The 13,279-nt window shown below is 45.7% G+C and overlaps 1 protein-coding gene across 5 annotated transcripts in view; it reads right to left on the minus strand.

The window, feature by feature from the left end:
- CPEB2 (cytoplasmic polyadenylation element binding protein 2) overlaps nucleotides 1-4,437 on the minus strand; it is a 177,936-nt gene extending 173,499 nt beyond the window's left edge. For 3 of the 5 annotated variants that reach the window (XM_029590789.1, XM_029590798.1, XM_029590779.1), the window contains exon 1: nucleotides 2,866-4,436. In XM_029590789.1, the coding sequence (XP_029446649.1) occupies nucleotides 2,866-4,089 (1,224 nt within the window). In that variant the 5' untranslated portion in view covers nucleotides 4,090-4,436. Of the gene's footprint in view, nucleotides 1-2,865 lie in introns of all 5 variants that reach the window. The other 2 variants (XM_029590816.1, XM_029590807.1) reach the window with 2 other exon arrangements.
- Nucleotides 4,438-13,279: the final 8,842 nt, after the last annotated feature.

Here is a 13,279-nt window from a genome sequence, read left to right on the forward strand (position 1 = left end):
CGAAGCCCATGGGACCCTAGCAATGACTGTAAAGTTTCCCACAATAGCCTACATAGAAGGTTTGTAACCACACTGCAGCCATTCCATTAAGCTGTTTTTAAAAGGAGGCCGCCAAACAGATTTTTGTTAAGAATGTTACTGTAAAAGGACTTCAATTACAACAAAGTGGCTGCGATTTTTGCAAACAGCAGTTTTTGGAAACATTAGCCCTTCCCTTTTTTTTTTTTTTTTTTTTTAAACAAGGTGCTTTTCATTGAATTTCAATCGTAAAGCAGTCAGAGGTGGGCTCCCCCATGTCACTGCAGGAATCTCATGCCTATAAAAACATAGAAAGCTGAGTTCCTACAATTGCATTATTACAAATATTTCAAATTATTTTTTTTCCCCAAATAGCACTGCCGCTTATGATAAGCGATTACAGCATTTATGAACGGTAATGGTTCTTAAAATATATATTTCATGGTAGTCCTGCTATTAAGAATGGCAGCTTCTGCTTTCAAAATGTTTTTTTTTTAATTTCTATTCTAAGTCTAGGGAAAAAAATCCCACTTTCAAAATAGAGAAGACCTTTCTCCTAATTCTGATGCCTGGCATTCTGAGGAGGACAATAGAAGATTATTCATGGAAGGGCAGTCTCCCGTTGGATCATAGTCTACAAACACTAAGCACAGGAACATGCTGTGAACCAATAATTCCGATATGCCATGAAATAACTAGCACTTTGAAGCAGCAACCAAAAATACAAGACTGAAATTTGTAGATGTTACCTGCCACCATAATTATAAAAACTATTTACAATGGTAGTCCAAGGACTGGGCAACTGAAAATGTCACAATATATTTTTGTTTTAATAATGTCTTACTTTATCAGCACACATACAAGACTAAAAGAGCATCAGCCACACCCACCCGCAGAGGTTCTCTGCACTACACCATTTCAGGGAATCTGCTCAATGTTTTTTTTCCTATTTTGTTCCACTGCAGAAAAAAACCCTGAGAAAAGAAAAAATCAAGACCTGAACAAGATGGGGATAAAATGTAATTTATCATCCACATATATTCATAAACATCTGATGTGACATTTCTGTAAACAAATCCATAATCAAATATTTCCAGGCCCTCATTTATCAAGGTTTATGCTCATGCTATAAAAATAAAACCTATGCTTACAAGCTAATGCACAAGCACTAGGACTAAGTTATAAAGAGGGGTTGCTCGCATTTCATGCCTCCTAGAAAACCTTTCATAAATAAAGTGCACTGAAGAGCCTTAAGTAACAGTTAAGCAATGTACACTGTATCTGCACACTGTCAAGTTAGCACCTGAATTCAAAAGATACTGTTGCAGCTTTTAAAATACAAGCATTTCTCTTATGCTAATTCTGTACTTGCTATTTTAATTGAGAACCCTACCATGATCTACTGTAGCAATAGTCCATTGCACCTTAACTAATTCCAACCAATAGGAGAAGAGAATGCCAAACCACCCATGCAATGCTGTGTGTTAGACTCAGGACTGGGACATCCTGACAGCCATAGCACAGAATGCTCTATGTACACTGCAATAGATTACATTGCACAAGTCATTTTGTTGCAATACTCTATTGGGAAAAGGAAAAAAAACAGTCTTGGGGGAGGAGAAAGCAGGGGGAACATTATCAAGCTCTCAAGAGCTTGCTTACTTGACATTTTACTAAACAAAGGGAAACATTTGATTGCTGAAATAGGGATGCAATTTAGATGTTAAACATACCAGCATACTATGCTATACACACCCAAACCACAAACTCAGCGGGAGAACTATATAGACAAACAGCTACCCTCACAACTCTTAATATGCAGACAAATAAACACCTACAAATTACTAATGTTTCAAGGAACCTATCATATTCTCTCCCTGATATAGTACCCGATTTACTCTAGAAAAATAGCAGTAAGAATATACATTTTCTGTTTTTATATGCAGTATGTGTATATATAATCACATACTTATAAAAGCTCGAGTGAAAAAATAATAATTCCGTACACCCTTTTAGTTTTATTTCATTCCAGGGGCAGTACTGATGTGCAAAGGTTTGGTTAGCTTTCCACTTATGGCATTGACATCATCATCAATTCTAGATGCTTTTGTGCAGAACCTCATCTAAACCCTATGCAGGTACAGCAGGAATATCACATAACCAAGTGAACAACAGACCGGTAAAAGATGTTATGGTCACACGCCTTATTATTCCAAGAGGTGACGTGTACATTGTTCTTTTAAGCCATCGGTGCAAATAGCATGGAGAACTAGTGATAAAGACCCAACAGGGGAAGCCAAGAAACAGAGGGCTATTTTAAGGAATCTAGGGGGTGCAGCTGCTTTGGTATAAGAGATCACAGTTTGGAAAAGGGAGGCAGGCAGCTTGTCAGTCCGATCTACTTGAAATGCAGGAAAACAGAGGTCGAACAAAAGATAGAAACACATTAGACCAATGAAAAAGTATCACCTTATTTTTTTTTTTTAATCTTTCCTGGGCTTCCAGGACAATGCAGATTCGTAATGGTCACCCCTAAAACCCAAATTGCAAGACCAAGGTGGTGGTGGTGGTGGTGGGGGGGCTTCGTAGCCCGCCGTCGCCTCTGGTCGGAGTAACCCCTTCGGGCCCAGGACCCGGCCCTTACCCTGCAGACTTAGCCGCAGCGCCTCAGACACCACCGATGCGGCGTCCGCCGACAAATCACCACACACACACACACACACGATCTTACTTGTGTCCCCGTCCCCCCCTACCTTTTGTTCGCAATGACATTTCCCTCCCCCAACCCTGACAAATATGAATTCGCAGCCGAGGCGGGGGCCCGGGCGGGCGGGCGCCGGCGCTTACCTGATGGTGGTTGTAGGAGTTCCTCTGCTGCAGGAAAGCCGCCTGGTGCTGGTGCTGGAGCTGGGGGCTGACGGGGGAGCGCCTGCTCTGCTGCTGAGGTAAAGTGATCTGCGCCGAGAAGGGGCTGCTGAAGCCCGGCACGTTCATCCCCGCGCACGGGTTGTGCGACACCGGCGAGAAGCTCTGGAAAAAGGCCGGGTTGATGGACGACGGGATCCCCGGGTAGAAGTTCTCCGACTCCGGGGCGGGCAGGGCGCCGATCGGGCCGCCGCCGCCGCCGGCGGGGTGGGGGGCGCCGGAGACGGAGGGGGGCGGCGGCGGCGAGGAGGTCTGCACCGACCAGGGGGTGCCGAAGCCCGGCAGCGGGGGCGAGGCGGAGCCCCCCGGCGCCGGGGGCCCGGCCAGCTCCTGGCCCTGGAGGCCGCCGAAGCCGCCCTGTAGCATGGCGGCCGCGCTGCCGCCGCTCAGCAGATGGCTCCCGGGGGGCTCCAGGGCGATCTTGGCCTTGGCCTGCAGACTCACGGACGAGGAGGAGGAGGACGGGGGCGACGCCGCATTGGCCTCCGGGCCGGAGGAGGAGGAGGCGGCGCCGGCGGCGGTGGAGCAGGAGGAGAGCTCGTCGGGCAGGATCTTGTCGGGGCTCTCCAGCCTCAGCTCGCCGTTGTGCTCGGGCTTGGGCGAGAGGTACTGAGGGCTCAGGTGACTGAAGTCCCCCGGCTGCTTCTTGAGCTCCTGCTGCTGGTGCGGGCTGAGCTGCTTAAAGTCCGTGTGGGGGGGGATCGGCTGCAGGCTGAACTCTTTCCTCTTCTGGCCCAGCTGCTGCTGCTGCGTCTTGCCGCTGCCGTAGTCCTGGTGGCCGCCCGGCCCGCCGGCTTTGCCGCCGCTGGGGACTTTCTCCGCCGCTTGCTGCTGCTGCTGCTGCTGTTTCTGCTGCGTTGTCACCCCTAGGAGCAGCTCATCCTGCATATTCTGCTGGTGCGCAGCGGCCGCCGCCGCCGAGAGGAAGAGGGACGACACGCTGGCGGTGCTGGGGAGCGAGGAGAAGCCGCCGGGGGAGATGGACGGAAACGGGGTGGAGGAGGAGGAGGAGGAGGGTGGCGGAGGATTGGATGCGGCGGTAGCCGGGACCGGGTACGAGGATCTGAAGGCGGCCGATCCGCCGAAGAGTGCGTTGCCGTTGGGAAGATTCGCCGTCTGCAGTAAACCGAACCCGTAATCCCCCATTTATTACTTACCGAACAAAAAAAAAAACCCTAGCTTTTAAATATATATATATATTTATTTTTTTTTAAGGGAAACGTTTAAATACTTTTAAGCTATATTACAAAATAATTAAAAAAGAATTTTTTTTAAAAAAGTCTAAAAATCGTAGAATTATTTTTGTTTTCTTCAGCGAGGAGGGAGGAAGAGTTTCAATTATTCACTTTTTGCAGGAGAGAATGAACGTTTTCCTTACTTCCTTAAAAATCGTACGGCTTCCTAGACCATTTTTTTTTCTTTTTGTCATTGATTTTGTACAGTACAATGTCTCTTTCCCCCCCTCTCCTCATAATACCGGCTCCGCTCTGCTTGCGGCACCTTAAAAAGCCCGGAACGTGCGTCACGGAAACGTCACAATCCACCCTCCAGCCGCCCGTCATCCTCCGCCCCTCTGCGCTGTCTTAGGGCCGCCCTTGGCCGCCTTATTAATATGTAGGAGTCCAATCCCTTCAAACACCTACTGACCCCCCCCCCCCCCCCAAGTCCAGAGAAGTCAACCGTTACACCGCCACGAATTGAGCTTTTACATAGGAGTACTAATAACAGCAAAAAAAAAAAAAAAAGGAAGCACGCTCCGCGCTGAAGGTTGCTTTCTAAAGATGTGTTACTCAGTTCTCTATGGGCTGTTATGCCTGATCATACTACTAAAAGATGTGCTGATGTGCACCGCCAAAGGCACAAAGATAACGCAGAGTCCACGCCTCCGTTCTAGGAACGAAACGTATAGCTGTGACTACAAAGTCGCGTTTTCCAAGTGTAACGTGTACCTGTGTTGTACACGGCCCTCCCTTCGATCAATATATATATATTAACGTCGGGGGGATTGCTCGGTGACCTGGCTTCCTATTACTGTTGCTATTTGTTTTAAGCTCTCCCACCCCCCACGCTCCTCTGCAGTGTCGCTGACTCAGCGGTTGCGCGGGGAGGGGGAGCGCTGAGATTCTTCAGGCAGGGTCCATCTTCGTGACGTAACACTCGGACGAGGAGGGGGGACGGAGGAGCTTGTGTGCGCCCGCCTCGCGCCTTGGGAAAATACAAGCAGTGCCGCGTAACTTTCACAGCGGAGAGAGTTGAGTGGCGCAATACGGGCACGGCGCTGGGGTTGTGGGGCGGAGTTAGTGGGTATCCGGCCGATCTGCGCTTTCTTGTTTATATAGCAAAACCAAGTGGACCGATAGCGCTGGAGTGAAATTACATAGCCAATGATTACCAGTCTTGCAGCAACAGGAGCAGCAGCAGCAATCGTGTTTCTTGCTCCATGGTCGGAAGCAAGGGCTAGCATTTTTCTCGCTGCTGTTCAGCAAGAGCCTTTTATGGGGGCATGATGTGTATTTTCTTCCGTTAAATAAAAAAATCTATATATCTATGTGGGATTTCATGAGCAGACTTCCAGTAGATCATTAAGTGATCGAATGTGTGAGGACTGCATTCTCTTCTTCGAGAGCGCTAAATCTGAATTTGGGGAAAAGAAGAGGGTGGGGATATTGCATTTTATATTACTTTTGAAAAGCTTTGTATTTTAAAGGAATAATAGGACAAAGAAGCTCTGAGACTCCTGATTAAGGGCATTTTTGTTGCTGGTATAGGAAGATTTTGCCATCAGGAAACAAAGGTGCCCATGCATTTGTAAAACGGCTGCTGGTAGGTATACTTTGTCCTATTCTGCAGGCTGCTTCTCCAAAAAGATCTGAGTCAGATGTACTATCCTCAAAATGGGTTAGTACATTTGGACTTATAGGGTAACCAGAGAATCCAGATGAAATTATATTTAAGGGTTTAAATATGTGTACCCTAGGCACCAATGAGGAAAATAACCGTAACGGGCCGATACAGTACAGTGCGCTTTGGTGGAGGGCACTGTTAGCCTGGGTTTGGACATACGTTTTCGACCCGCTAGCTTTACCCCTTATACAATAAAGGGTAATAGCGTGTCGAAAACGTGCGGCCACCCCCCCCCCCCCCCCCAAAACTAATAGCGCCCGCAACATGCAAATGCATGTTGATGGCCCTATTAGTTATTCCTGCGTGATACAGAAAGTAATATGTGCAGCCAGTGGAAGAGAGTGGGCAGTCAGTGAAAGGGAAGTGGGCAGTGGAATGCCTCAGGGATCTGTATTGGGGCCCTTACTTTTCAATATATTTATAAATGATCTGGAAAGAAATACGACTAGTGAGATAATCAAATTTGCAGATGATACAAAATTGTTCAGAGTAGTTACATCACAAGCAGATTGTGATAAATTGCAGGAAGACCTTGTGAGACTGGAAAATTGGGCATCAAAATGGCAGATTAAATTTAATGCGGATAAGTGCAAGGTGATGCATATTGGGAAAAATAACCCATGCTATAGTTACACAATGTTAGGTTCCATATTACCGTAGGTGCTACAACCCAAGAAAGAGATCTAGGCATCAAAGTGGATAACACATTGAAATTGTCTGTTCAGTGTGCTGCGGCAGTCAAAAAAGCAAACAGAATGTTGGGAATTATTAGAAGGGATTGGTGAATAAAATGGAAAATGTCATAATGCCTCTGTATTGCTCCATGGTGAGACTGCACCTTGAATACTGTGTACAATTCTGGTCGCCGCATCTCAAAAAAGATATAATTGCGATGGAGAAGGTACAGAGAAGGGCTACCAAAATGATAAGGGGAATGGAACAGCTCCCCGATGAGGAAAGACTAAAGAGGTTAGGACTTTTCAGCTTGGAGAAGAGACGGCTGAGAGGGGGATATGATAGAGGTGTTTAAAATCATGAGAGGTCTAGAACGGGTAAATGTGAATCGGTTATTTACTCTTTCGGATAATAGAAAGACTAGGGGGCACTCCATGAAGTTAGCATGTGGCACATTTAAAATTAATCGGAGAAAGTTCTTTTTTACTCAACGCACAATTAAACTCTGGAATTTGTTGCCAGAGGATGTGGTTAGTGCAATTAGTATACCTGTGTTTAAAAAAGGAATGGATAAGTTCTTGGTCGAGAAGTCCATTACCTGCTATTAATTAAGTTGACTTGGAAAATAGCCACTGCTATTACTAGCAACGGTAACATGGAATAGACTTAGTTTTTGGGTACTTGCCAGGTTCTTATGGCCTGGATTGGCCACTGTTGGAAACAGGATGCTGGGCTTGATGGACCCTTGGTCTGACCCAGTATGGCAGGTTCTTATGTTCTTATTTTACTTTCAGAAAACGCCTGCCAAAGGCTGGCGTTAATTTCAGCTGGCACCGGGAAAGTGTACAGAAAAGCAGTAAAAACTGCTTTTCTGTACACCCTCCGACTTAATATCATAACGATATTAAGTCGGAGGCCCCAAAAGTTAAAAAAAGAAAAAAAAAAAAATTGGCCCGCAGCCCACGGGTCGGAAGACGGATGCTCAATTTAGCTGGCATCCGTTTTCCGAACCCGTGGCTGTCAGCGGGCTCAAGAACCGATGCCGGAAAAATTGAGCGTCGGTGGTTAAACCCACTGACAGCCCCCGCTCCTGTCAAAAAGGAGGCGCTAGGGACGCACTAGTGTCCCTAGCACCTCTTTTTACCATGGGCCCTCATTTGCATCTTCTTCCCCCCTGAATCGCGTGCACAGGAGAGTGGCCTGTGCGCGCACCGGGAGAGCGGGTGCTTGCCTGCTCTCCCGCGACTTTTACTGAATTGGCCTGTGAATGAGATCTAGAAACATTTAAATTCCTCAAAGGTTCAAATAATGTGAAAGATCTGTGAATTTTTCGGTGGAAAGGAAATTCTAGAAAAAAGATCATAGAATGAGGCTCAAAAAGGGGAAGGACAAGAGCAAGGTATACAATGCTGGATTTAAGCACCAACTACCTAAACTACAGTTTAAGGCCTTAGATTATCAGGGGCCTCAAAATAGAAAAAGGGGGTAAAGCAAGTTTGCTTACCATAAACGGTGTTTCTGTAGATAGCAGGATGAATCAGCCATGCTGTCTTGGGCTGTCCGTTCAGGCCCGGGGGCGGAGCTTCTCAAAGTTGTTACACAGAGCTTTTGCTCTGTGCGGCTGAGCGAGAGTTCCCGCGCTGGAAAAAACAGATTCTCCTCAGTCTGTAATTAAGTATTAGGATGAACTCCTGTATTTTGTAGGTCATCTGTCCGGGGAGGTGGGTGGGATCGCATGCCTGATTCGTCCTGCTATCTACGGAAACACCGTTTACGGTAAGCAAACTTGCTTTTCCCTTCGATAGCAGGGCTGAATCAGCCATGCTGTCTTGGGAGTCCCAAGCTAGTGTCACGCCATAGTTGTATTTGTTTGGTCTGAAGGCGTGACTGTGAATTGTGGACAGAGAGACTTAGAGTTCACTTATGAAGAGTATTCAGTATTGCACGACCAACTCTGGCATCTTCCGCTATTTATTATGCTATGCAATAATGCGATGTGAAAGTATGAAATGATGACCAAGTTGCTGCCTTGCATATTTCAATGGGTGGAACTTGTTGTAAATGTGCGATGGACGTTAATATCGCTCTCACTTGATGTGCTTGGGGATGTGACGAAAGTTGGAGGTCTCTCTTTGCGTAACAGAATTTTATGCATTGTACGATCCAGCTGGAAATTGTTCTTTTGGTTACCGGTAATCCGGGAGAATTGGGATTAAAGGTAAGGAAGAGCTGAGAAGGTCTATTGTCTGAATGAATCCTGTGTTTGTAATATGCCAAGGCCCTTTTACAGTCTAAAGTGTAGAGCAACGTTTCACGCTCGTTATGATGTGGTTTTGGATAAAACGTAGGTAAGACAATAGACTGATTAAGATGAAAGACAGAGATAACCTTTGGTAAGAAAGAAGGATGTGTGCGAAGTACCACCTTGTCATGAAAAAACTGTAAGTAGGGAGTGTAATGTACCAATGCTTGAATTTCACTGACTCTATGTGCCGATGTAATTGCTACTAAGAAGACCACTTTCCATGTGAGGTACTTCATATGTGAAGAATCCATAGGCTCAAATGGAGATAACATGAGTTGTTCCAAAACTATATTAAGGTTTCATGGAACTGGTGATTTAGTTGTGGGAGGTCTAAGATGGGATAGGCCAATCATAAAACGAGAAACCATTGGGTGCGTAGAGATGGATCTCCCATCAATATGAGAATGAAATGCAGCAATTGTGCTGAGATGAACTCGTATTGACGCTGTTGTTAGCCCTGTTGAATATAGTGAATGTAAGTATTCCATGAGGCGATCCGGCGGGCAATGACGTGGGTCGTATTGATGAGATGCACACCATGTCGTGTAACGTTTCCACTTGAAGTGGTAATTCTTTCTGGTGGATGGTTTCCTAGCAGCGAAGATGATATCCTGCACCGAGCTGGGTAAACCCATGTCTGTCAATATTGCCCATTCAATCTCCATGCTGTCAGATGCAAGGAGTTGTGCATCGGATGTAAGAGGGATCCCCGTCTTGTGAGAGGAGATCCTCTCGATTGTCCAGTGGACTTGGATGATCTATAGAGAGGCGGAGAAGGTAAGTGTACCAAGGTTGCCTCGGCCATGCTGGAGCTATTAAGATGAGATTTGCTTTGTCTTATGTGCATTTCTGAATTGTCCGAGTGAGAAGAGGAATCGGTGGGAACGCATATAGTAGGCCCTTTGTCCAGGATATTAGGAAAGCATCCTGTGCTATTCGAAGCTGGCTGTTCCTCAATGAACAGAAATTTCGTACCTTCCTGTTGAGTTCTGTGGAGAATAGGTCTACGGTTGGAATTCCCCAATGTGCAAATATCATGTCCGCTACTTCTTGATGTAAGGACCATTTGTGAGGATGAAAGATTCTGCTTGGGCGATCTGCCCATGTGTTGGCTATCCCTGGAAGATATGTTGCTTGCAGGAGAATGAATTGTTGCGCTGCCCATTCCAGAATTGTGAGTGCCTCCCTGCAAAGGGTCCAAGAACCTGACCCTCCTTGTTTGTTTATGTAAAACATGGCTACCTGATTGTCGGTATATACCATTACTCGCTTCCCCTGTAATTGTGTGCAGAAAGTCCGTAAGGCATTCCGTATTGCCCGAAGTTCTAGGAGATTGATCTGTAACGTGCTTTCTTTTTGAGACCAGCAACCTTGTGTTTCGAGATGTTCCAGATGGGCTCCCCACCCTATGTGGGAATCATCTGTTGTTAATACTGCATTGTGTGGAGGTGTCTTGAAAAGTGCACCCTTTGTTAGTGTCTTCGTTCGTAACCACTAATTTATGTCTATTAGCATCCCTGGTGTTACTGATATTGATTGAGGCAAGTGTTGACGGTGTTGAGACCATTGATTCTTTAGACCCCACTGTAGTCTTCGAATATGAAGACGAGTGTTTTGTACCGTGTATATGGCCACAGACATGTGACCTAAAAGAGTCAGTATATGGTGTGCTGATGTCTTTTTTGTAGATTTTGTGTTTCAAAGTAATCTCTTCAGGGTATTTGCTCTGTCCTTTGGAAGGAAAGCTCTGCCCTGATGCGTAAGCAGGTGAGCCCCGATAAATTGTAGGGATTGAGTTGGTGTAAGATTGGACTTTTGGAAATTGACCACTAGGCCCAAAGTTTGGAGACAGTGAATCATTTGTTGGACCTGAGTTTGTAGCATTTGTGGGTTTGACTCTACGATGAGCCAATCGTCCAGATATGGAAAAATTTGTATACGTTGTTTCCTGAGGTGGGCCACCACCACCTCCATGCATTTTGTGAAAACTCTTGGTGCAGTCGCTAGACCGAAGGGCAAAACCTTGTATTTATAATGTTGGCCCTTGCACTGAATACATAGGTATTTCCAGGATGCTGGATGCATTGGAATATGGGTATGCATCCTTCAGATCTAGGGAACACATCCAGTCATTGGGTTGGAGGAGGGGTAGAATGGACTTTAAGGATACCATCTTGAACTTCTCCTTTACTAAGTATTTGTTGAGTTCTTGTAGATCCAAGATTGGACGTAGCCCTTCTGTTTTCTTTGGAATGAGGAAATATGAGGAATAAAACCCCTTGTTCCATGAGGAACGGGGTATGTGTTGTATTGCTTGTTGATCGAGTAGTTGGATAATTTCCTGTGATAACTGAAGGTGAGCCCTTATGGTAATCTTTGCAGGATGTAGGTATGGGGGAGGGGGGGAATGAGGAGAAAAGAAAACGGTATCCGTAGTGTATGATGTCCAACACCCAGCGGTCTGATGTGATATGTGGGTAAAGAATTGTATCCTCCCCGCTTTGATGGTAAGAGAAGGAGGTGGCCCTGTGAGGTTCAAAAAGATGCCTGAGTCTTTGATGTAGATACTGCTGCTTGACCCTGTGTACATTGGTTTCTAGTTCTACCTCCTAGGCTGTTGTTGAGAGACTTTGTGGTCTTTGTGGTTGCTGGTAAGTTGATGGCCTATAGTGTATATATGGCCGATACTGTCGTCTCTGGAATGGTTGTCTTCTTGGTTGAGAATAGAACTTCCTACTTGAGGAGGAATAAGCTGGAGGGTGGACCAAAGATTGTACTGCTACTGATTGTTCCTATAATTTGGAAACCGTTTCTTGGAGTTGGTTTCCAAATAAGCTGTCCCCACGACATGGTAAATTCGCTAGCTTGTCGTGAACGTCCTCTCGTATGGCACTTGCTCTAAGCCATGCTATTCTGCGCGCAGCTATTGCAGAAGCCGAGGTACGGGATGACGTCTCAAAGGATTCATAAATGGATCTTAAAAGATGACGCAAGCCCTCTTCCTTGTTTAGTATTAGTTGAGGCATGCCCAAATCTTCTGTTGAAGTTGGTAGGAGAGTTTTTACTTGTTGCAGACAATCATAAAGGTATTGTACTATATAAAATTGGTGATGCCCTATATGGGCTGCAAGCATGGAGGATTGAAAAGCCTTCTTTGCAAAATCATCAATACACTTATGATCTTTACCCAGTGGAGTATTGGAATGGGATCTTGTTTTCTTTGCCCTCTGTAATGCAGATTCCACCACTATGGACTGGTGTGGTAGTTGTGGAGTGGCGTAAAAGGGTGATTGTTTCATTTAATATTTTAAATCAATTTTCCGATATACTGGGACGATATTATGCGGGGTTTCCCTGGATTTTTCTAAGACACTGTCCAGCACCTTAAGGGATGGTAAACTAGTTGGTTCACTGGGTAAGTCAAATATTTTTAAAAGATCTAATGTTAATGTATCTGATCTGGGATCCGGAGTTTTCTGGATTTCCAGATGAAGAGCCGTACCTACTTTCTCAATAAATTTTGGATATGCCAGATCTTCTGGTGGTGAGTAAGGTTGTTGATGTTCCTCTTCTGGATCTGATGGGTATCCTGTTGAAGATGTTGGAGATGAAGGATCTGAATGTGGTTGTTGAGGTAAATTAACCGGACATGGTTGCTTTGGTAGGTCTGGCGGTGGTAATAGTGGCTCCGGAAAAGTGGTATAGTGGGAGCAGGAACTGTCGGAGAAATGTGCAATGGAGGAACTGAAGAGCCCTCTGGAGAAATCGGTATGGGCGGAGGGACCTTGAAATTTTCCTGCAAGGATGTCATAAATCCTGTCAGTAGATTAAAAATTTGTAATAGGGTTTGTTTGGCCTCCTCTGGCAATTGCGGTGTTGCCCCTTCGTCCGGAACGAAGTGCGGGGCTGGTGATGGGTCAACAATTGGAATATGGATGTCTGGTGTACATCCATGTTGTAATTTTCTTTTCTTATGCGCAACTGATGGTTGGGCCATGTATGAGTCCCCTGAGGAAGAGGAGGAACTTAAAGATATAGGAATGTCCTCCTCCATGGACGACTCATATGGTCCTTGTGATGTAATGCTAACCTGTCTGGTCCTCTGACTGAGGGTAGGAGTATCTGGATGCGAGGAGGAAAGACTTGGTGACCTTCTTGTTACTTCCCTTCGCATATGTTTCCTTTTATGTGAGTGTTTTGAGCTCACTATACTTTCCACAGATGACTCTCTATTTCTTGGTTTCGATTTGTGGTGGTGGTGATCTACCGATGAATCTCTAGAGGCAGAAGAATGCCTTGTATGGCTCTTGTGCGTCGATTGATGTATCCTTTGTTTTGGACGTGTCATATCGGACTGCTTTGGCGTCGATAATTGCGTCGGCGCCGATGGGTGCGTTGGTGCAATAGATTGCATCGGTTCTGGTGGACGCTTCTGCATCAAAGGCCATGTCG

This window comes from Rhinatrema bivittatum, chromosome 1 (genome assembly GCF_901001135.1).
Source record: "Rhinatrema bivittatum chromosome 1, aRhiBiv1.1, whole genome shotgun sequence".
Taxonomy (NCBI): domain Eukaryota; kingdom Metazoa; phylum Chordata; class Amphibia; order Gymnophiona; family Rhinatrematidae; genus Rhinatrema; species Rhinatrema bivittatum.